Source organism: Mixophyes fleayi, chromosome 10, assembly GCF_038048845.1.
Source record: "Mixophyes fleayi isolate aMixFle1 chromosome 10, aMixFle1.hap1, whole genome shotgun sequence".
In the NCBI taxonomy this organism is placed as follows: domain Eukaryota; kingdom Metazoa; phylum Chordata; class Amphibia; order Anura; family Limnodynastidae; genus Mixophyes; species Mixophyes fleayi.
The window spans coordinates 48,989,662-49,013,455 of NC_134411.1; the positions used below are offsets into that span (position 1 = coordinate 48,989,662).

A 23,794-nucleotide genomic window follows, 5' to 3' on the forward strand; every position below is an offset into this window, starting at 1 on the left:
AAAATTTGGTCTGTGTGACACTCCACTGGAAACTTGGGTCAAATAGTAGAATTGGGTAGTAAATCAGGCAACATGCAAATGGCGATTGTAAACAGTGTCACAGACCACAACCCCTGGAGGTGGGGTAAGGTGTAAAGGTGTCTTTAAAAAGCTGAGACCAGTTACAAGAAATTGTCAGTCTTGGGAAATCAATCATAGATAAGCTGTCCATCTTCAAGCCAATTTCCCTTGGCGCAGAACACACCACTTATATGTAAGTTATAATCTGAATTTAATTCCTTTATTTTAAATCTGTTTTGGTATGTATGTCATGTCATCTCTTAGTTGTTTTTATAACTTCTAAGTATCGTATATTTTGCATATTAAATCTAAAAATTTAATAGTGATGTCCTTATTGCTCTAAATGAATTCACTGCCTGTTTAGAAGAGAGAGATTGCTTGGCTGGGTTAACTCTTTAGATACCAGTGTGTGAAGGGTTAACTGTTTAGCTGCCAGAGCACAGAGTGTGCGCAATTGGGTGATTAAGTCATAGGTTTGCTACGGGTCTTATATGTAGCTAGTGGCAGTTGAGGAGAAGTGAGGAAGCGTTTGTCTGTGTTGGGAAAGGGACCAGTCAAATCTGTAGCCTAAGAGATAGGTGAGAGTGAGGTTTAAGCTGAAATCCTGTGTGTTCAATTACAGTAAGCTACCAAGTCACAAGTGCTGTTTGTGACAGATAAAGGGGGTCATTATAGATGATATATTGTTTGACTGTGTGAATATATGATAAGATATTAAATCGGAGAGTAGCTAGAGGTGGCTATTCGTGACAAGTACTTTTACTAATATCTGTCCAGCATGAATTTTTAGCTTTATTTATGGTTATTACTGTAGGAATTCACCTCTCTAGCTTGCTGTCCAGATTCATTATCCTGACTCTGGTGTGGGGTAGTTAAGACCCATGCCCTTCAGATCTAATATTTCTTGCTTTCAGTTTGATAACCCACACCCCCTAATTGGTGTTGCGCCCATGACTGGCCCTCAGGTGCCAAGTACATCCCATCCCTCTTTTCTTGGTCAGCACAATAGACCAGACATAGCCCGAGATTTGGGTCATAATTTACTTCCTATTCCCTTCCCCAGCCCTTTCCCATTCAAGTGCTTCATAGCATATTTGCAATTTCATTGTAATAATACTGTTTTGGTTTGTTCTTATAATTATGCAGACCCTTCAATCTGCAACAGATGTCCCAGAGGGGTTGCCCTAAAACTTAAGTATGACATTTAGAATATTATCTTACAATGTTAAGGGAATAAATACATTAAAGCATCACAAAGGTGATTTAGTCTTTATGCAAGAAACACACTTCGCTCAATGCTAACAACCTGAACTAAAATATAGGTCCTATCCCAATGCTTTCCATACATGTGATGCCAGACAAAAGAAAGATGGATGGCAATATACCTTTTGAATTATTCGACTCTTACATTGATAAAGAAGGATGGTTTCTGATACTTGCAGGCAAATTAAATAACCCTGTGAGCAATTTATATGTCTCAAAGCAAAACCAACATCAGCTCTTTAATAAAGTGAATTTTATACTCTTGTAAGTGAGAAAAGAAGAGGTGATTATGGTTAAGGACTTTAATATGACTATTTGTAATAAATTAGACAGAAAACCAGAAAACAAAAGACTTGTTGAAACTCATTGAATCCCACCTTTTAAACAATACTTAGGGGTATATTTACTATGCGGCGGGTTTCAAAAAGTGGCGATGTTGCCTATAGCAATCAAACAGATTCTACCTTTCATTTATTTAGTGCATTCTACAAAGTGATAGCTAGAATCAATAGGTTGTTATAGGCAACTTCTCCACTTTTTCAAACCCACAGCTTAGTAAACATACCCCTTAGAGTCAAAAAACCAAAGACCAGAGAATACACCTTTTACTCAAATATTTATAACACTAACTCTAGGATTGAAATAATCCTCCTCAACGATGACCTAACTATGATAATTCATAAAGTTCAAATACACCCTCTAGGTTGGTCAGATTATGCCCCAATTAGTGCAGAACTCTCAGATATCTCCTCTCATTCTTTTCCCCCATGTGGAGATTAAATGATTCACTACTTCATAGTTCTACAAACTAAGCAATCTCCCAGACACGTCCCCGATGGTAATGTGGGAAGCACATAAAGCGGTTCTAAGGGGACTCCTTATCAGCATGGCCTTGTTGAAGTTCAATAATTGGATAAAGGTGGCAATGGATATTTTCTATACACTACAATCAGTTGCAATGTGATTAGTTTGCAATCGAGTAATAATTATTGCAAATAACAACATACAAATAAGTTTAATCTATTTATTTTAGCTAATGTAAAATATAAAGTGGTAAAGGGGATAAATAATGTTTACAGTGTACAAATTACATCGAGTTTGGTATCATTCTGTTTGCAATTGAATGAGAAGGTTTCCAGGATTATCTGTGTAGCGCTCGCAGTTTGCGAACGCTAGTTATAAATATCACTTTTTCATACACTAAAAAGCCAGCTCACAGGGATCATAAAAGTTTCAAGGAACAATGACCAGAGGAATCCACCAATGCCATGTCAAGGTCCTGGGAGGTCATGACCCGGCAACCTATGAATGTAGACCTTAACACTGTTAAGGTCTACATTCATAGGTTGCCGGGTCATGACTGTGTTTCTCTGTGATGTCACTGCTTTTTACAACTGTACAGTGTATAAATTGTTAAGCTCTGGCTTTGGAAACCAGAGCGTTCTGATAGAAGCTTGTGCTAGTGCTAGCAGGCGCATGCTTATGCATACAAAGCTTTGCCTTGTATTCTGTTTGCAAATAAAACCTATGTGCTATAAAACCACAGCGATCGCATCAGAGAATCTTTATTTCTAAATGATAGCTACGGACTTAACAGCCTCTAGGTATAAGAAAGAGAAAATGTGAAAACAAACCTTCCTTTCTATGCAGCTGCACGACTTAGAACTACAACATAAACAAACTCTAGATCCCATAATTCTTGAGAACCTAAGCAGGGTTCGAACACAAATGATCCTCTTGCTCTCCAAAGAAACAGCTAAGAAATTAAAATGGCTAACCCAGACATGAGAAATGAGATAAAGCGAACAGAATTCTAGCTACCAGATTAAGAGCAAAAAAATCCCAAAATAATATCTTGCCAATAAAAGACACCAATGGAGTTATCTCAAATGACCCTAAAACAATCACACAAGAGTACCAGCCTTACTTTAAAAAAAACTGCCTAATCTAAAACAAGACTCCCAACACATTACCACTCCCTCAGAAGATATTGCTAATTTCCTTTGCAAAGCAATGCTTCCCAGAGTAGCCCAGCATATTATAAGAAAATTGTTAATACCCTGGTCCTCCATATCCACTCTGTCTTCAATGCTGTCCGACAGGGAGCCCCCTTTCAAAAATCTATGCTGGAAGCTAGAATAGTGGTCATACATAAAGAGGAGTTACAGGTCTATATCATTGCTAAATATTGGTGTTAAACTTTATTCTAAGATTTTATAGAATCGCTTGAACAGACTACTCCCTACATTCATCCACTATGACCATTGAGGTTTGTTCCAGGATGTCAGACCAGGGACATCACAAGAAGAGCAATTGATCTCATACAAATTATAAATAAGAGGAAACCGCTGGAAGTCATATTATCCCCAGACATTGAGAAAACCTTTGACAGAAAATCTAGGAAAATCATGTTCCAAACACTACAGGCTTTTAGCATTATGGATGAATAAAAGTATAAAAGTAATTTATGATCTTAAGGTACAAAATAATTGGGCCTCCATAAATTATATTCACCATAAATCCCCCTCACTTAGACACCTGTTCTTTGAATTGTTTCAATTTAGACATTCACCCCACAGATATCTTAAGCGATCTAAGCTGTCACAGTGACTGAGGGCAACTATCAATCAGGATTGGCGCAGTCCTTCCAGAGGCACGGAGTGTAACAGACCCCCTGGTCTTTACCAAGAACATCAAAGCAGGATGGATTTTGCTGCCAGGAGTCCGCAGGTCGCAACCCTCAGGGTGCGCCCCCTGATGTGATAGAGGGTAGATGGACAAATGCAGCTGGATACATAGGAGAGGAGCTGCTAGGAAAAAGGCGACTACAAGGTAACGCTAACGAGTCTTCCAGAGAGAGATCAGGAGAAGAGTCCTTTGCTATGCACAGGCTGGATAAACACAGGCAGGTACAGAGGTCGTGGTCAATATAACAAGCGGAGTCCGATACACTCCGAGGTACATGGTGCCTAGGACAATCCAGAAAGTGAAGTCAGTGATCCAGCCAGGTTGAATACACACTGAAGAAAGCAGCACAAGGGATAATCCAGGAAACTTAGTCAGACAAGCCAGGAGAAATTCACCAGGAGCTGAGAACTAGAAAGCACAGCGGCAGCCAGAAACAGGGGTTAGCAACCTGTTGCTCTGAGACAGACTGTGTGTCAGAGTGGATCTAATATAGTGCAGGGAGTTACAAACTCATATACTTTTTAATCATTATATAATAAAATAAAAATAAAGTAAAATACATGTAGGTATTGAAAAATAAGGGTATATTGAAAAGAAGTTAATTAAAAACTACTGTTAAAACTGCATGAATGTAAAACTAAGAGACCCACAAATACTAAAACATGTTGTGGAAAATAAATTTAGGGAGGAGAGGACTTTAAAATATCAAATACAAAAGAGAAATTAGTTATGTTAAAATCGGAAAGTTGAATTACTCTGTTCATACACAATGTTATAATATATAATATACTGAAGTGTCACACACAAGTGAAAATAGTGTATTTAAAGTGAGTGGTTATTAGCAAGAAATGCAATTTAGACTCAACTATAAATACCACGCAGAGATACTCAGCACTCTAAATTTGCCGAATAGGGACACAATTTTATGCTAAACCAATTTCTACTCTATATTTTAAGTTGGGCATAAGTATTAGCAATATGTATTTGTATGCCTCACGTAGAAATACTGCAGTATTTTGAGTAAGACATATAATGAAATATCTATGCCACTCAAAATACACATGTAAGATTGGAATTTTGCGGCATTATTTTAATGCAGATGTTCGGGCCACAAAACTATTCACCAAATCGAGCCGATTAAGCTGAAAACTGCTGTTGCTTAACCAGTGGTAATTATTAAAACGATGACCGGATCGCCGATATCGGATATGCCAACAGTAATTTGGCATATCTGGTACACTGGTAATACTGACAGCTGGAAACAGTAACCGGAAACCCTGACGACGAATGAAGAAGCCGGCAGGTAACGATGACGTCACTTTCAAGATGCACATTATGTTTGGTGTTTTTAACCTGCTATTTTAAGGAGCCGCAGCCTGTATAATGTTATTTAGAAAGCCTAATACATTGTACAGCTTGAAATGTGCAGCTTGAAAGTGACGTCATTGTTACCTGCCGGCTTCTTCATTCATCGTCAGGGTTTCCGGTTACTGTTTCCAGCTGTCAGTATTACCATTGTGCCGGGGAATACACCATCCGTGTATTCCTGTCGGAGTATCTGGTATCGGCGAGACGGTCATCGTAAAAAGGTACCCCACCCTGCTTAATCACTAGGAACATTACATACTATCTATTTAACATCCAGAAATAATTGCACTTCATTGCAACAAAAAGTGTTTGCCCCTAAAACTGTGTTAGTTTAATGTTTAAATAGTTATTCTGCAGGATGTTTACAATTTGTGTTAAATTGCAATGCAAGTTACAACTACCTATACACACTGTAGACATCAAAAGACCAATTATGCATTTACAATTGTTCATAATGCAAAATAAAAAGACCATTTCCCCAATACAGCAGTTCCGAGGTCTTCTGTTGATAAGGTTTTGTAATCTATAGACCTGAGTCATTAAGGAGACCAAAGCAAAAAAAGGAGTAAGTTTGCTCCTTCACAAACCATGTTACAGTGCAAGGGGTGCAAATTAGTTTATTATATTGCACATGAGTTAAATACTGGCTGTTTTTTCATGTAGCACACAAATATTTGATAGCTTTATTTTTACACTGAAATTTAATTTTGCCCAGGTTCAAAGTTACTCCTTTTTTATGCTTCGCTCTCCTTAATGACTCAGGCCCTATGAGTGTGAGCATCTCCTAGCTTTCAATGGGATAGTCATTGCAATGATCCAAGCTGTCATTAGTAGCAATGCTTTAGTTCTTTCTCTCTTCTGATACGCACAGCTCATTACAGAAAGCATAGGTCCCACGAATAGTAGGTACCCAAATACTTCTGCGTTAAGCAATTGGGTGGTTCTCACACACGCTGTAATGCAATAGATGAAAAATAGAGCTAGCACCATATATTTATTTAGTGGTATAATTGAAATAGGCATTTAATACCTCAGGGTTTACAATGCTTATCCTGTGTAATAACTGCTGTATTTTACAATAACTTTTCTTCAGTTCTTGTCTTCTGTCCGTAACCTGCAAATGCATAACAAAGATACTATTGATCAAAATGTGTTGAGTATCTAAGAAATGTTAAGACTGTCATGTCATGAGTGCACAAGAAATGTAGGGTAAAAAAACAGCAAGGAATAAATGCATAAAATGAATGCCTAATTTTACTCTGTATCAATAACAGTACCAGAATTGTCCTTCTCTGAGTCGTATATATACAAAAAGTTTAACAACCAAAAAACAGCATATGAATTGGGAAAAAATCTCCATGTCTGATCACATTTGACCTTTAGTTTGTCATTACTGAGGAAAAATATTACATTACACTCTGAATCAACATAAAAAAAGGATTAAGTTTGGTGTTTCAAGTAGCTATAAAAAGATAGAAAATCTTTTCTCATGGTATCCACTAATTTAGCAGATAACACAATTTCTGGCAATTTACTAATTTTAGTATTTATAATATTAATACCTTTTACATATTTGACAAGTAAACCTATTTTCCTCCAGTCTCTATAATATATTTTGTAGAGAGATTCTGGAAGCTCTGCAGAAGTATTTTATATAAAATTATTACATTCCCTGAGAGCATCCTTTGCCATTTTGTAATTTAGTGAACATCACCACATATTTCAGGTGAGATATCATAAAGTAAAAATAAACCTGCATTTCATGAATCTAAACCTTTTTTAATACAAGATAGCAATACTTTATATGGGTCCCACATCTCAACATTGTTTGCTATTAGATTCTAATCCACCATTATTCTGTAATCATTATCTATAAGTGATTTACCCCAAGTATAGCATTTGCTTTGAAATTACATATTACAATTCGCTTGCTATTTCTCAGTTCAGACACAGAAGTTATATAAAACATTTTGCAAAGAAGATATAAAATGCTTTACATGTAACCCATTATATAAGATTGTTTAATCAGCAATAAGATAACAGTATAAAAACTTGATACTAACTTGTTAACAGGCAATGTATTAGTATTTCACTCAAAAATTATTTTAAAATCATTATGCTAGGCTCTATAACTCATGTGGGCTTAGCAACTGGATCACTACCAGCATGACTTTGGCCTGTTAGTGCAGTGGGAACATGACCGTACCAATGGGCCAAAACGGCCTGATCAATTTTAACTGGTTATTATCTGGCATCACATACTTTTTTGAGCTCCACTTGCTACATAACATGTGTGGCCAATGATTTAAAGTAATGCAGTCCAGATATTACTTTACTTTTCTGAGCTACAAAGTAGAGAAATTATGGTCCATTAAGCAGTACATTTGAATAAAACAGAGAGACCAAATTAATGAGGGTATTCAGGGCCGGTGCTAGGGTCCACGGCGCCCTAGGCATTTTTAAAAAAGCGGCGCCCCCCCCCCCCCCCCGCAAAAATCGCCGCCCTCCTCCCTCCTCTCCTTACCTTGTCTCACCACCGCCGCCTCTTTGCTCTGTCTCTTCCCCTCCACTCACTGACACTAGTAAGTGGAGGGGAGGAGACGCAGCAGAGAGGTGGCGGTGGTGACAAAATAGCCTCTTCCCCCCCTCCCCGTCCATCTGAATGCTGTGCAGCGGCCGTGACAGGTATGGTCAGCGGTCGCCGCACAGTTTTAAAGTATTTCAGAATTCTGTGGCGCCCTCCAGGCGCCCTCCAGAGCCCGGCGCCCTAGGCAAGTGCCTAACCTTGCCTAATGGGAGCGCCGGGCCTGAGGGTATTAGGTCCTATCAAATTGGGAGGTTATACTTAACCCGACTATGGTTTATTGAAAAAGCATTTTCAATGTTCTTGGGGGTGTTCACTGTACACAAAAATAGAACCAAATGTGCAAAATCAATTACTGAAAGCCCTCAGTCATAAGTGATCTCCACTGTTTCCATTTGCATTAAAACAGAATGTTCAGTTCTCACACGATTAAAAAAAATAAAGGTGAAATAACTAACCTGGAAGGCAAAACTAAAAATGAATTCTTCAGTCAAATAATGTGGGCAATAATAGTCTTCACGATGGGGTATCACAGAGATGGGTAAACTTGTCAGCGCCATTAGGAACCCTAGAAAAGTATTATGCCATTATTTGCATTGTAAACAAATGGATGATTTCTGTATGCAGATATATTATCTGAACTATTTATTATGTGTTACAATCCAAAGAGTAATTAATAAAAGTACCTGTGGTTAAGCAGAGGAATTTGAACTATGAAATAAATAAATGACAGAGAAGGTTATGCTTTGCAGTAATAGACCAAAATATATTTTAATTAGTCTTAGTTTCAATTTAATTCTCATGAATGCACCACAAAATGCAAAAATTCAAGCTATGTATACATTGGCATCTTTATAGAAGATACTCCATGTGCTCTACTTTCTATCATCTTTACAGCATCGCCGATTTCTTTGGCGGGCCTGTGTGCACTGAATGCACATTTCTGCAGAAAGATCAATGATGTCAATATGAGTATCTGTCTCCCCTCCATTGCGAAAGAAATAAAACAAAGGACAGATGGATATGAAGAAAGCCATCTTATTTAAAAGAACTACTAATAACATTTACAAATGCAGACTATATGTAAACAATTCTGGCACTTCAGATCTGAAAATGTTCAGTGATTAGTGTGGAAGAGTTGAGATAAATTGAATTACCTTTTTCTGTCAAGATTGCTTTCAAGTCCAACCCAATTAATTTACCCCAAAATTGTAGTTAGTTACTTCTCATGAGTGCAGGCATACCAAATACGTATTACACAGAACAATTCAATAATAGAACCAAAAATAAGGGTAGGATTTTATTTTTCACTTTTTAGGTTTATAGATTTAATAATTCAATTGGCAGCCCTTGATGGGATGTCTCTTGCACCTACCAGGCAAAAATTATATGGAAAAGTGTGTTTATAGGCAAAATCTACCAATATAATAAAAACATTAAAAAATACAAATTATTCACCTGTACTCTACAGTGCTATTTTATTAAAGAACAAATAAGGTAAAGTAGTAAAACATTAATGAAGGGGACCAAAAGTGATATTTAGAAGACTTTGAAATATTTTCACTTTGCCCTAGAAGTTACCCTGGTACTGAAAAAACACCAAGCACAATTAAAAGCAATGTCAAATATCTAAAATGCAAATACATATATTAGTATGTGTGCATGTAGTAGTACTCATTTAAGCAACATGCACATTAGGTTTATTTGTGTTTTAGCCTTGCTGCACCGCCACAAGGATAACATCAACAGGTGCCACTTCTCCTGGATCTCACCAACAAGAAACACCAGTGGAGGTTAGTATAATTGACATGGTGAGTGTAAAAGGAGCAGGATAAGAAAAATATAACAATGCTGCAATAAATGCATGAAGGCAGGCAGGGTGACACCAGCCAATCAATAAATTAATTTCAGAGTGGCTAGTGGCAGGAGCAATTAGGGGTGAGGAAAGGAATGCTGCGGCTCATGGTGTAAGAGAAGGACCTTATCACTGCTGCCCCTAGGTTTGTGCTGCTTGTGACAAGATTCTCACCTAATGAAAAGTATGGCCCATATTCTTTGTACCAAACATTATATATGTATCCTACCCTGGAAAAGTCTACAAACAACACTGCCCTGCAAAAAGCCAATTCAAGTATATATGCAGTGCTAGTAATAGTCTTCCAATAAATGCATCATTGCATTTGATGGAGGACTCCACACATCTAAAATTACCCCCCTTCCCCCCCCCCCCCGTGCTTGCCTATGAGTGTGTTTTTGGATAATCAAGCTTTAACTACACAAAGAAACATTAAATACAAATTATATGAAGGAGTCACTAGCCATATTTAGGTAATTACCATTCTGTAATTCTTCAGAGATGTACTGTTTCACAGCATTACCACCAACAGAAACTGCAACAAAAAGAGTAATTAGAAGTCTAACACACACTTTTGATGCATTTTATCAGTAGCCAATTGAAGTGTGTTTTTGGACTGTGGTAGGAAACCAGAGGACCCAGAGGAAACCCAAGCAAACACAGGGAGAGTATATAAACTTCACACAGATAGAGCCCTGGTTAGAATTGAACTCATGACCCCAGTGCTGTAAGGCCACAATGTCACTATGCCACAGTGATACCCACAAGTTCTTGATAGGCTAAACGTGGTTCTAGTTAGATAACATACCCAACATACATGTCAGCTTCCTGTCTGAGATAGATTCCCTTCAATATAAGCAATGTAGTCAATATCTGTTAGTGTTGTGGACAGGTATGATCTAACTCTAGAATATCTAACTCTAGGGTGTCCCTAATAATAGCAGCCCATAGAAAACAGCTTGCGGCTGCATATTTATACAGTCAACACTACCGTGTTTCCCCAATAATAAGACACTGTCTTATTTTTTTTTTGGGTCAAAAAAACAGCATAGGGCTTATTTTCGGGGTAGGTCTTATTTTAATTAACATTTAAAGCATTTTCAAGAAACAGGTAAATGTGAACAAAAAATCCTATCATTATTCAAAAATGGTCATGTCATCTTCTTCAACAACATCATCATAAGTGTCCATACCCCGAATTCCGGCCTGGATTTCTTGCGCCTCCATTTCCTGCAGAAGTGGACCCAATCTGTCATGTCCAGCAATATAGCTCTCCGTAAATGAGCATGTCTTGTCCAGGTAGCCTGCTCGTAGTGCATTGGCGACACAGCTGTCAGTAATTTTATCCCATGACTTCTTCACCCAAGTCACGACCTCTTGCAGACGGGGCTTCACAAAGTTTCCACGCTGATTTCTTTCCATTCTATTTTCAATGTAGTCATTGACTTCCATGCGCAAATGGTCCTTGAAAGGCTTGTTTATTGCAATATCAAGGGTCTGAAGATATGCAGTCATTCCTGCGGGAATCATTACTTGATCTATTCTTCTCTCTGCAAGGAAGATCTTCATATCTTTAGCGCGGTGAGTCCTGGCTGAATCCCAGACGATCAGACCTCTTTGGTCACCTCGCAAAACATGTGGCAGCATTAAATCCAGCCACTTCCTTATAACTGCTTGTGTGCACCAGGCTTTTTCGGTTTCAAAAACGTAAATGCCTGAAACACGTTCAATCTTATCTTTCTTGCCCTTACTGATGATTAGAAGTGTGGCTTTCTTTCCATCCAGACGAATTGCCAAAACACAGGTAACCCGTGCACTTTCGTAGCCAGTGGTGGGAATGTAGATTGACGTGGCACCCCTGTGATTAACTGTCGTTTGAGATCCTTGACCCATAAACACTGCAGTTTCATCCATAGCAATCATATTGCAGGTTTGGTATTTTGAAAAGTCGATCCCATCAACAAAGGACTTGAATGCAAGTGCACGTTTAACAACTTCAACATCTTCCAGCTTAAACAGTGTTGTTGATCTTCTTAGAGACAGTTCATATCGCTGAAGGAAACCGTCCAACCAGTGTTGTGATGCTTTTAATCCTTCTGGGACCATTTCAAACTATGGTGCCATTGCAAGGGCAAATGCTTGAATATCAGCCCTGCGTACAACCAACGCCTTTGCTCTCCTGTCAGCAATCCATTCACCAATGATGTCTTCCAACTCAGGATATAAGGGTTGCTGACCTGATCCAGACCTACGCTTCTTAGCTTTTCCCTCATCCACCTGTTGAGTGAGCTTATTGTACTCCACTCGCCATTTTTGAACCATTCTGAGATCCAACATCTTTTCTTTACAGAAAGCTGAAAGATTCTTGCCTTGAGAGTCCTCCACAATTGCTTTCTTATACTCAACGGTATAGCTCTTCCTTTTTGCACTCATGTCTGGGGGTCAAAACAGACAGGATAAGAAATAAAATGATGACTGTTATGCCCCCTCAGTGCTGCTTTTTTTCCTTATCATGCCCCCTCAGTGCTGCTTTTTTTCCTTATCATGCCCTCAGTGCTGCTTTTTTTCCTTATCATGCCCCCTCAGTGCTGCTTTTTTTCCTTATCATGCCCCCTCAGTGCTGCTTTTTTTCCTTATCATGCCCCCTCAGTTCTGCTTTTTTTCCTGATCATGCCCCCTCAGTGCTGCTTTTTTTCCTTATCATGCCCCCTCAGTGCTGCTTTTTTTCCTTATCATGCCCCCTCAGTCTTTTTTTTACTTTACTTACCGTTTCTTTCCTTCTTCTCTCTCCTTCTTTTCTGTTCTCTCATCCGCGGCGTTGCTACCGATGACGCTGGCACGCAGGTGGGAGGGTGCGTGAGCGCTGGCTGCAGCTGTGATTGGATGCCACAGCGGCATCCATTTCATGCAGGGAGGCGGAGTTGGGGCCATGTTTTGACGTGCAGGGACCATTATAAATCGGGATTAAGGTAGGGCTTATTTACGGTGTAGGGCTTATTTTGGACCATTAACGAAAACCGGGGGTAGGGCTTATTATCGGGGTAGGGCTAATTATCGGGGAAACACGGTATATTTAGACAGAAATCGGAAGTAGCTACTAAGAGTAAAAGGAATATCACTGAAACATATGTATGAAATTAGTAATGGTATAATTATTATTCCATGTAAAAGTGTTTTAGTGTGTGCTTCTTCTTGAAGAAATATATATGGCAAAGATAAAATATGTTGCTATATACTTACTGCTTATGACACAAGGAAGAAAGTCAGTGCTGTGTTTCAGTGTTTCTACTTTCACAGAAATGATCAGGCTAAGTATTTTCTGTGTTTTTTGGCATGCCTTGGAATTCAGACGAAGTAAATATCTAAGTATCTAAATACAAGAACACATTTTTATTTTATTGCTGTTTCCACTCATGTAGTTAGATGATGTCTCAAATGTAATTCTATATGTGAATAAAAAATATCTCAACATATTACATTGAAAGAAAATACAAAGGTCGCAAATTCAATGTTCCTTCTTTGATGTTACAAGTGCTTCATCAAATCACCTTTTGTACTGCATTCTCCATGTTACAAATAGTTGAGAAATATAAAGATATACCTGAAAAAATAAAAAAGTAAATTAGCATACATGAAAATGTATGGACATTATAAAATAATAATAATAAAAATAATAACTATTTAGTTTGATTCACTGTTGGTATTTTTTTAGTGCTGATTTCAGGCATATCATATGGTTATTTTGCATGTTCACCCATGTTGCCCCTGCTAATCCGAAAGAACGGTGTTACAGCACCATGTAGTAGACAGGCTCAGGCATTGTATTGTTTACTGTTTAGCACACTTGGTGAATCTTTACTCTGCATGGAATACGAGCGCTGTTCAGGGCTTCATGGCTTTGCAGTTCAAGAGGGAACGCTCATGGACAATTCATGTCACACACAACAATGAATTTTTAACAAAAAAGCAAAACTGCATCGCAAATGCTGTTCTGTGATGTCACACTCCTATTTTGGCATAAATGTACTTGCTTGTACGGGTGTGACACATGTAATAAAGACGGTCCCAATATCCCCTCACATTTAATTTAAAATGGTAGTACTGCCTATCACCACTTTAGGACCAGCCTATTCATTCATTTAAACTGCTGTTGCTGTTTACGTCTTAAATTATTAATGAGAATGAGGAGATATTGATGCTTCCACCATGTGCATTTTCAGGCATACTCACAATTCAGCAAAAGAAAAAGCAAACTGATTCTCTGGGGTAATTCCTAATATAAGGATGTGGGATTGTACCTGTCACACGCCGTTCCCAGGGCTAGGTACTGGCATTGTGACTTGCACTTTAAGACCTATGTTGGTGCTTGCTTTCTCTTTAGAGTCTCTACCTGTCCATAGGTGTTTCTCGTTATATTGATTGGGACCTCCTTCTGAAGCCTATTGGTCCTGGAGGACTATTTCAAGTTCCCGTAATCATGGACTCATTGCCTGATGTTCGTGTCACTCACACTGCCATGGGTTCTGGTTGCATATCTGACCTTTTGCCTATCTGCTGGATACTAACGGTGGCCGAAGTTACCTGTCATCATTGCTCTCCAACGGCTCCGCTGTATGCCAGTTCGTGGTTCATCTACAAGCTGAAGTTACGTGGTGTTATTCATCTGCACACAGAACTATTCGTGAGTTGTCTGCTACACCTGCGCTCATGTTGATTGGCTCCAGTACTATTCTACTCGGCTGTCTATGTTGCGGTATGCTATGTTGAACTACAATCAAGTTCTCTTGTCATCTGTGGTTCTATGTCTGGCATGGCTATTATTATTCTGCTGATTATTATTGCTGGACTGTTAATATTAATATACTGCTAAGCCGGGAGCTTCTACTTCAATACAAGTTGTGTGCATTACCAGCTGTCGTCTAATTGTGATGAACTCTTGCTTACCTGTTAACCGGATTTGATGGGGACCCTAAAATGTGTTGTGGATTCCTCAATCAGTGTTCGATTCAGTTTGAGCTTCAATCACAGAATTTTCCCACTGATAGGTCCAAAGTGGCATATGTGAATTCTTTGCTGAATGGCCAAGTCTTAGCCTGGGTATCTCCACTCTCTGACTACGTAGCCTTTCTTTTGATGTTTCGTCGGATTTTTGACGAACCTGGTCGTCTTACTTCTGCTTCTATGGCCATACTTCGACTACACCAAGGGAATCATACGGTGGCACAATATGTAATTGAATTTCATGTATTATCCTCTGAACTTTCCTGGAATGATGAGGCCTTAGTGGCCGCTTTTTGGCAGGGGTTATCTGACTGCATAAAAGATGCATTAGCACCTCGTGAACTTCCTACTACTTTGGATGCTATTATTTCATTGTGTAATAAAGTGGACTTACGCTTTAGAGAAAGAACAGTAGAGAAGGGAGTAGGACGTCGTTTAACTCATGGACTGTGTCTCATCCGGTTTCACAAACTTCAGTAGTTGATGAGCCTATGCAAGTTGGGAGCTCTCGGTTGACCCTAGAGGAACGTGACCGTAGACGACGAGAAAAGTTATGTATCTATTGTGGCGACCCTGGCCACTTCTTGAATACATGTTGTAAGAGGCCGGGAAACGCCAGACCCTGATCTGTTCTGGGGAGGTTAGATTGGGGCTTGAGGAAACCTCCTCTTCTGCTGCCTGTACTATTCCAGTTTTATTTTTATGTGATTCTAAGAAATATTCTACCCAAGCCTTAATTGACTCTGGTGCTGCTGTAAATTTTATTTCACAAGATTTAGTTACCCAATGGTCCATTCCATTTGTTTCTTTGGAGGATGCTGTTGTCATCACAGCCATTGATGTTTCTCGCCTTCCCAAAGGTGTAATTCATGCCCGGACCAAGTTGGTTTGTCTTAATATAGGAGCGCTACATTTTGAAAGTATTTCCTACTTCATAATGCCATGTACTACGTCACCAGTCATCTTGGGCCTCCCATGGCTTCAATCCCACTCTCCACAACTAGACTGGAAAATGTCTGAGATTCTATCGTGGGGTCCGCAGTGTCATTCAGAATGTTTACGTAAGGTGAGACCTCTTCGTTCTTCAAAAATTGTTGTACCATCAGAATCTTCTACGTTACCTCCTCAATATCAATCATTTGCTGATGTCTTCGATAAAGTTCGTGCAGAGATTCTTCCTCCTCATCGTTCTTGGGATTGTCCTATAGAATTACTACCTGACAAAAGTCCACCTAGAGGTCAGGTGTATCCTCTCTCTCAACCAGAGACTGAAGCTATGTCTATTTACGTAAAGGAAAATCTTCAAAGAGGATTTAATACACCTTCTGTCTCTCCGGCTGGGGCCGGCTTCTTTTTTGTAAAGAAAAAGGACGGTTCTCTTCGTCCTTGTATTGACTATCATGGCCTTAATTTGATGACCATCAAAAATCGGTATCCTATTCCTCTAATTACTGAATTATTTGACCGTATTAAAGGAGCTAACATCTTTACGAAGCTGGACTTGAGAGGTGCTTATAATTTAATCCGTATTCGGTCTGGAGATGAGTGGAAAGCCGCTTTCAATACCCGTGATGGCCATTTCGAATATTTGGTAATGCCATTTGGACTTTGTAATGCTCCAGCCGTTTTTCAAAGTTTCATTAATGAAGTATTCCGGGATCTTCTTTACTCCTACGTTGTTGTATATCTAGATGATATTCTCATTTTTTCTAAAGATTTAGATATTCATCGTAAGCATGTTATTGAGGTACTAAGTAGGCTCCGCAAGAACCATCTTTATTGTAAATTAGAGAAATGTTAATTTGAAGCTACTTCTATGCCTTTTTTAGGCTTTATTGTTTCTGGATTGGGACTGCAGATGGACCCAGAAAAAGTTCAAGCCATTCTGGATTGGCCACTTCCAGTGACTCTTAAAGCCATTCAATGTTTTGTAGGTTTTGCAAATTACTACAGACAGTTTATCTTAAACTATTCTAGTGTTATGACTCCTATTACAGCCCCTACTAAGAAAGGGGCTAATCCTAAAAAATGGCCAGTGGAGGCTTTACAGACCTTTTCCCATCTCAAAAAAGCCTTTTCTTCAGCACCCATTCTTCAACAGCCAATCCTCTCGCAGCCATTCTTTCTGGAAGTGGATGCATCTGCAGTTGGAGTTGGAGCAGTCCTCTCCCAGCATTCATCTGTTAATCGTCTGCTACCATGTGCTTTTTGCCAGCAGAGCAAAATTACACTATTGGTGATAAAGAATTGTTGGCGATGAAATTGGCTTTATCTGAATGGCGATATCTATTGGAAGGAGCACAACATGTAGTAACAATCTTTACTGATCATAAAAATCTGTTATATTTACAAACGGCACAATGTCTTAATCCTCGGCAGGCTCGATGTTCCCTCTTTTTCTCTCGTTTTAATCTTCATGTCACCTTTAAACCTGGACATTTGAATAAAAGAGCGGATGCCCTGTCTCGGGCTTTTGACACTTCTACAGATTCTGATCCTCCTAATAATCGTTTTATCATGGATCCTAAGTGCCTGATGGCCTCTACTGTGTCTCAAACTCCTCCTCCTGGCAAATCTTTTGTTCCCAAGACTCTTCGGAAAAAATGATTACGCTGGTATCATGCCTCTAAAATTTCTGGTCATGCAGGATTTGTGAAGACATATGAGCTAATATCTCGCTCATATTGGTGGCCATCTATTCGTATTGATGTTAAGGATTTTGTGGCTTCCTGTGATGTTTGTGCTCAGCATAAATTATCCTTAGCCGTGACAGTACCTATGAATAAGCTAGGTAGACAATTGTGCAGAGAAAGGCTGGGGTCTTTTATGAATGACCTTTAACTACTTGGCAGCAAAGAACTGATGGGACACACTTTTTAGAGGCAACTTCAAACTATTTTCGGTTGAGTCTGACGCGTGCTGCAGTCTACAGGCTGCAAGAAAGATCCCCAATCACCGACCCATTACAGTATAACATACTTGCCAACTTTCTTCAGTTGGTCTCTGGGAAATCCTGGAGAGGGGGTGTTGTGGGATGGCGAAAGAGGGCGGGATGCGGTGAATTGCATCATATTAGCCCCACCCACGCAACAGAATCGGCATTTTGTCGTGGGGGCAGGGCAAAAATGACTTGATTCACTGCAAATCAAGCCATTTTGGCTACTAACTTGCAGTATGCGGGAGAATTGCCTGCTCCCCCGGGAGACCTACTCAGACATTCCGGAAGAGTGGGCAAGTATGCAGTATAATGAGGTCTTAAAACCTTTTGGGTCAAAAAAATTGGACAGTACCCTCATTTGGATGGGGAAAGTTTCCTCTTTCAAAGAAAGCTGCTGCTATAAAATTTTTGTTTTCTGATTGTTTTTAATCAGTGGGCAATAAAAAAACATTAAAAAGGTACCTTCTGGAAACTATTGTGCATTCTAGGGTTGACTTATTGACCCCTTTATTGATGCAGTAGGTTACTAGTTTCTTACGTATGACAAAGGCATACTTTAAAAAATTTTTTTAGGAGACTCTTCAAGGTGTGGTGAGGATCTAACGGACCTCACCTGCACACTAACACTATTAGCTGTAGTTTGATTTGGTTCTACTATTAGATCCAGGCTACACCAGATCTAATAGTTACCTAGACCGTCGCTACTCTCCTAAAGAATTGCACACATCTAGAAAAAGCCGAATAATCTCAATGATGTCACTGGGTTTGTTAGCAACCACCCAGTACAAAATGAGAGGTGCTGATTGACATCTACATTTAGAACACAGTATTCACATTGAGCACTGTGTTCATGTGGTTGGAAAGGTAGGGCCAGAATCAATCTATCCCTGCCTACTTCTTGTACCTTTGGAACAGTCAGCTCAGGTCCATTATTGGCAACATGTGAAAGTACACGTACTGCCAATTCCACTCACTTCCTTTATACTTAGCCTCAGAAACAGTTGTTGACTACGAAAACAAAGAAAACTAGTGGGTGGTAATATAGGATTAATAAAATAGCACAGGGTTATTAAAATGAACTAATGGCCAAAGTGATTTATCCCCATTTCTTCTGTATTATTTAATCAGAGGAATTCTTTAACACTTTGATACAAGTGAAAAGTTGCTTAACCTGTCAGAAAGCAGCACTGCTTATAACTATAAAGCACAGCTTGGTTATTGTGTCATGCACCATGTACACATAGCAGTTTGCATTTTGCTTATAAGTCTGCCCACTACAGACTGAATATGTACTGTTGCTTTAGGTCAGAAATGGTTAACCTCGTCTACTTCGAGGACAGCATCTGTGGCCGTTAAACTTTCCAAAGGACCATACAGAGGAAGGAAGGAAGCACCTTTTCCTCCATTATACAGTGTGACCTCCCTGCATCATGTCACATGAAGCAGAAGTGGGCTGCCCTGGTCTGCTTTATTCTCTACTTTAGCAAGGTAGAGAATAAGAGCAGGAGCAGGGGGCCGCAAGTGAAGGGCTCGGACGGTCGTGGCAGTCCGTAGGCTGTCTGTTGACCATTTCTGCTCTAGCTGGCACATTTTTTTGTACACCATCTATGCACACCTTTGGTTGCAACACTAGCAATTGTTAACTTACTGCATCTTAATCAATGTGAAATGTATACATGTTTCAATGGAATATAGAGTATACCATGTTTTACATACACATATACATACAAGTTACTGAATTTATAATCAAAATTATTTTACTTTCTTTGCTTATGTCAGCGAAGCCGAGAGCTCAGCCATTTTGTGTGCTGCCTACCTCATGCTGATAGAAATAATCTATAATATAAATGTCTAGTGGCGTGTGTTAGTCTGTCTGTCTGTCTGTGTGTGTGTGTGTGTGTAAAAAATAAAACCAAGCTGCAGCGCCACCTGCTGGGCGGAGTTATACACTGACCTACTAAATTCTTAGTGTGTGTGGAAACAAAATTCAGAAAGGGCTGAAATTTGGTATACTAAGATGTTTTTAATTTGTTACTTTAATTTGTTAATTGTTAAAAGTGTTTATAAAGATTTAAAAAAATATATATATATATTTCTTGAAGGAGAAGTGACAGTTGGGAGTGGTTGGTGGTTGAGGCCTGGGCTATGGCCCAAATGCATGACAAGAACCTTTTTAACACCTTAAGTAGCTTGATTTGACTAGAATGCATGAGTATCATGCACGGGTTAACTTGTATTATATAATTACGTATTTCATTATTGGTGCTCTGTGCGGAGTTTCATTGCTTATCCCATTTTTTTGATACAGTCAAAATTGTCTATTTTTAATTTAATTGATTTGTGCCGGTAAATTAATTTTTCTGATTTTAATTAAATAGTGTACTGGTTTCCAACTGTCTAGTTTTAAGGATATCCATGCTAATTCACACGTGGCTAAAAGAAAATATTTAGGACATTTATTAAGTCACCTGTACTCAAAATAAATATATATTAGGGGTAGGACAAATTGAGAAAAAAAGCATCTGCCAGGACTACCCTACTGATACATTCTCCTTATCACCCCAAAAGGTAAGCACTCCTCTCCTCCCTCCCTCTTTTATTTTCACAGAGCCACACCTACCAGACCCCTCCTCTCATAGTCTAAACAAGCAACCACACAACACAGCACAGCATCCACAGTCCCATCATCACTGCATCACGGAAATTTCCAACAAACCTCAAATACAGAACTGCAACTCCTGAAACCTCCATCAAGCAGCAAGCACACAACACCCAAAAGCGCAGACAGTCCAGAACCTCTCTGACAAATATGCTTATAACCCATAGAAACTAAGTAGGTTGTTTAATTTTTTAAAGAAAATCATCTGATCTGGTTTCTATGTGTTATACATCATGCTACATCATATGATGCGGACATATAAATAAGCCTAATGTATAGCTAATGTCATCATTAGCAGCAAAAGTTTACTCCCAGGAGTTGCTTTGTTTTTACTATCCATTAATTTTAAGACCTTGTATTCACCGACACCAACTACATGCACGTCACTAGTTTTTAACGATAATAAAATGAAGAAAATGCATGTAAATGTATATAACAAAAGAAACAATCCGTAGCTGTACTACATTTTATTTCTGCGTATTAAAATTACTCCTCCTAATACTGTAAGAAGTATTTCTGCCAGGGTGGCATTGTAATAACAAATACATATTTTAATGTTAATAGACCATAGGGCCTGATTCATAAAAGCATGTAAATGCTGATACGTGCCATATTTTGCATGCCCATAATCAAACCATACACCAGAGACCGCAGCAAAGTCCAATTCATCTTTGAGTACAATGCAAAGACATTTAACTACATCCTACAATTTCAAGTATGGAACGAGGAGGGACTGGGTCCTAAGCTGCATGGAAGAGATAAGGCCCTCAGTGTTATAAAGATGCTTAAGAGCGGAGGCGCTCTTGGTAGACCATGAGCAAAGATTCACAAGTTTTGGCTTTAAAGCCATTGCCGCTTTAAATTTACCATGCAAAGCCGCCGGATATAGGTGATTTGCAAAAAAAAATCGCTATTCAATACATTTACTCCCTGGTATAAGTTTAGCTATTGCCAGCAATGAAATGTTGGAGGTGGGGAGAGATATTTCCGTATTGACAGCAATGGCCTTATCCCAAACCACCAGGCAGTCTCTAGTGAGTTGAGATAAAGTGGCAGGGGGACGCCACACCTTAAGAATCCAAATCAGAGGGAAGGGCCTAATCTCTCAATCGAGATAAAAGGCATGCCTCCTGGTTTTTGACCAAGTCAGGGAGGGCAAGGGCACCCAGTTTATTGTCTCGGGTCATACGAGAAAAGGCCATATGCGGAGGTTTACCTTTCCAAACCTAAGAGCAGGGAAAAAGGCAACGTCTGGAATAAATACATAATTTTAGGGAGTAATGTAATTTTAAAAGCAGCAATTCTACCCAACCGGGAGAATTCATAGCACATCCATGATTTGGTTAGATCGAAAAGTTGCAGTAGTAGAGGTGTATAATAAGCGTCAACTATAGCATCCAAACGGGGAGTAATCAATATACCTAGATTAGAAAGTTGGACATCCATGAATAAGTGAAACTTGACTGGAGGCTAGCCTGGAGTTTCTTAGATATATTTATCGGGAGAGCATCCAAATTTGTAGTTTAATTTGTAGAAAAACTCTTTGCTATAGCTTTCCAATAGTGCATGGAGGGATGGCAATGGGGTATCTGGTTTAGTGATAAACAATAGGACATCATGGGCAAATAGGCATAATTTGTTAGTAGTGTTACCTAAAGTAATACCCTGACATGTCTGGGAGAGATGGATTTTTTCCACTAAGAATTCTATAGCAAGGAGGAAGATCAGAGGGGAAAGGGGGCATCCCTGTCTAGTGCCGTTGGAAATCTGAAACTTGTCAGACAAAAAACATTGCCAAACACATGTGCTGAAAGGACAATATTTAAAGCCAATATAAAATTCAGGATAGCATCCCCAAAGCCAACGCGGGGCAGGACGTGTCTCATGTATCCCCAATGGAGTCTATCAAATGCCTGTTCGGCAAATAATGACAGTACCAACAATTCCAAATAATCTTTAGTAGTTTGTTCAATAATATCGATTACTCGCCTCGTATTGTCAGAGGCTTGGCACCTGTTAGGACTCTGTCTGTATATTGTGTGTGGTTGCAGTACCTCAATTCCACCAGAGGTGCTGCTGTTTACCCCTGAACTTTGCACCTCTCCTGTAGGAGTTAATCTCCTTACCTGATTAGTACCAGCACCTTTCTCACAGCTTCATATACCTGGCTCAATCTGTGTTCTGTGCAGTTCATCATTTATACCTGGCTGCTGCTTGTCTCTTGTTTATCCCTGTTCCAGTTTTGCTTTCATTTTGTCTGATTTCCCGCTGTGAACCTCTGCCTGATTACCGGATTATGTTTTTTCACTTGTGACCCTGACCCCTGCCTGGTTCCTGGATTCAGCTTGAACTCTTGTTGCCCTGACCTCTGCCTGGTCACTGGACTCAGCTAGTCTGTCTGCTTACCTGGACTGCCTCGTGCCTCTGGCAATCTAGAATCCTCAATCCTGCCTTAGTCTGGAGCCTCGTGCCTCCTGATAATTGGGTAACTCAATATACTTGTTCCTGCATTTAAACTATATTTGTCATTACTTGGAACCTGTTGCTTCTATGGACTATTCCTGCCATTCATCACACTTGTTCATATTTTTGTATTGGTGTATAAGTGTTTATTCTGCTACCTGAAATCTGAATACTCTACGAACTGAATCCTTGTTCACATATATTGCCTAAATAAAGACACTTGGTTTTTCTACTTCTACTGCTGTGTCATGAATTCACTAGGAATCATAACAGCGCCCTAAGACGAAATTAATGAGTTTAGGGATGATAAGGTGTCACGGTTCAACGTTGAGGCCACTTACTGGTATTGGCACAGCTAACCTGGAGGCGCGGAGTCTAAACGTACTCCTGGTTTTCACTAGGGACTCCCGCAATGAAGTTTGCAATTTGCTGCAGGAGTACGCAGGTCGCAGCCCTCCGGGTCAGCCACCAGTGAAGTTGTGCTGGTAAGCAGTGCTGTACTGACCAGAGGTAGGACGGTATAGGGATCAAGCAGAAACGTAGTGAGACGATCCAAGGTCAAACCAGGCTGGCTGCACAGTACAGAGGAGGCACACAAAAGCGAGGTCAGACGGTCCGGGGTCAAAGCCAAAGAGGAAGATGATGCCCAAGGGAGAGCTGTAGGGAGTGTCAGACAAGCCGGGTCAGGAGCCAAAAGGTCAGTCCAGAAACAACTAAACACTGGGAGACGCTGTAGCAGGGGAACCATACCCAATACTCTGGCACCCTAATGGTGCCAGAGACTTCCTGATATAGGGAGAGCAGCCAGCCTATTGGAGAGCGGGGGTCAGGTGGAAGGAATAGTGTCCCGTTGCTAGGCAATGGGACGCGAGCCCCCGTGCATGCGCCCGACTGCTGGCACCGAGTGAAGGTGTG

At 39.7% G+C, this 23,794-nt stretch overlaps 1 protein-coding gene across 1 annotated transcript in view; it reads right to left on the reverse strand.

The window, feature by feature from the left end:
* LOC142103368 (uncharacterized) overlaps positions 1 to 23,794 on the reverse strand; it is a 99,930-nt gene that overhangs the window by 60,550 nt on the left and 15,586 nt on the right. Inside the window, exons 2-6 of the mRNA XM_075187431.1 lie at positions 13,367 to 13,419; positions 13,059 to 13,188; positions 10,300 to 10,353; positions 8,422 to 8,531; positions 6,410 to 6,493 (exon numbers count right to left, since the gene is read on the reverse strand). Of these exons, the coding sequence (XP_075043532.1) occupies positions 6,410 to 6,493; positions 8,422 to 8,531; positions 10,300 to 10,353; positions 13,059 to 13,188; positions 13,367 to 13,387 (399 nt within the window). The 5' untranslated portion in view covers positions 13,388 to 13,419. The remainder of the gene's footprint in view (positions 1 to 6,409; positions 6,494 to 8,421; positions 8,532 to 10,299; positions 10,354 to 13,058; positions 13,189 to 13,366; positions 13,420 to 23,794) is intronic.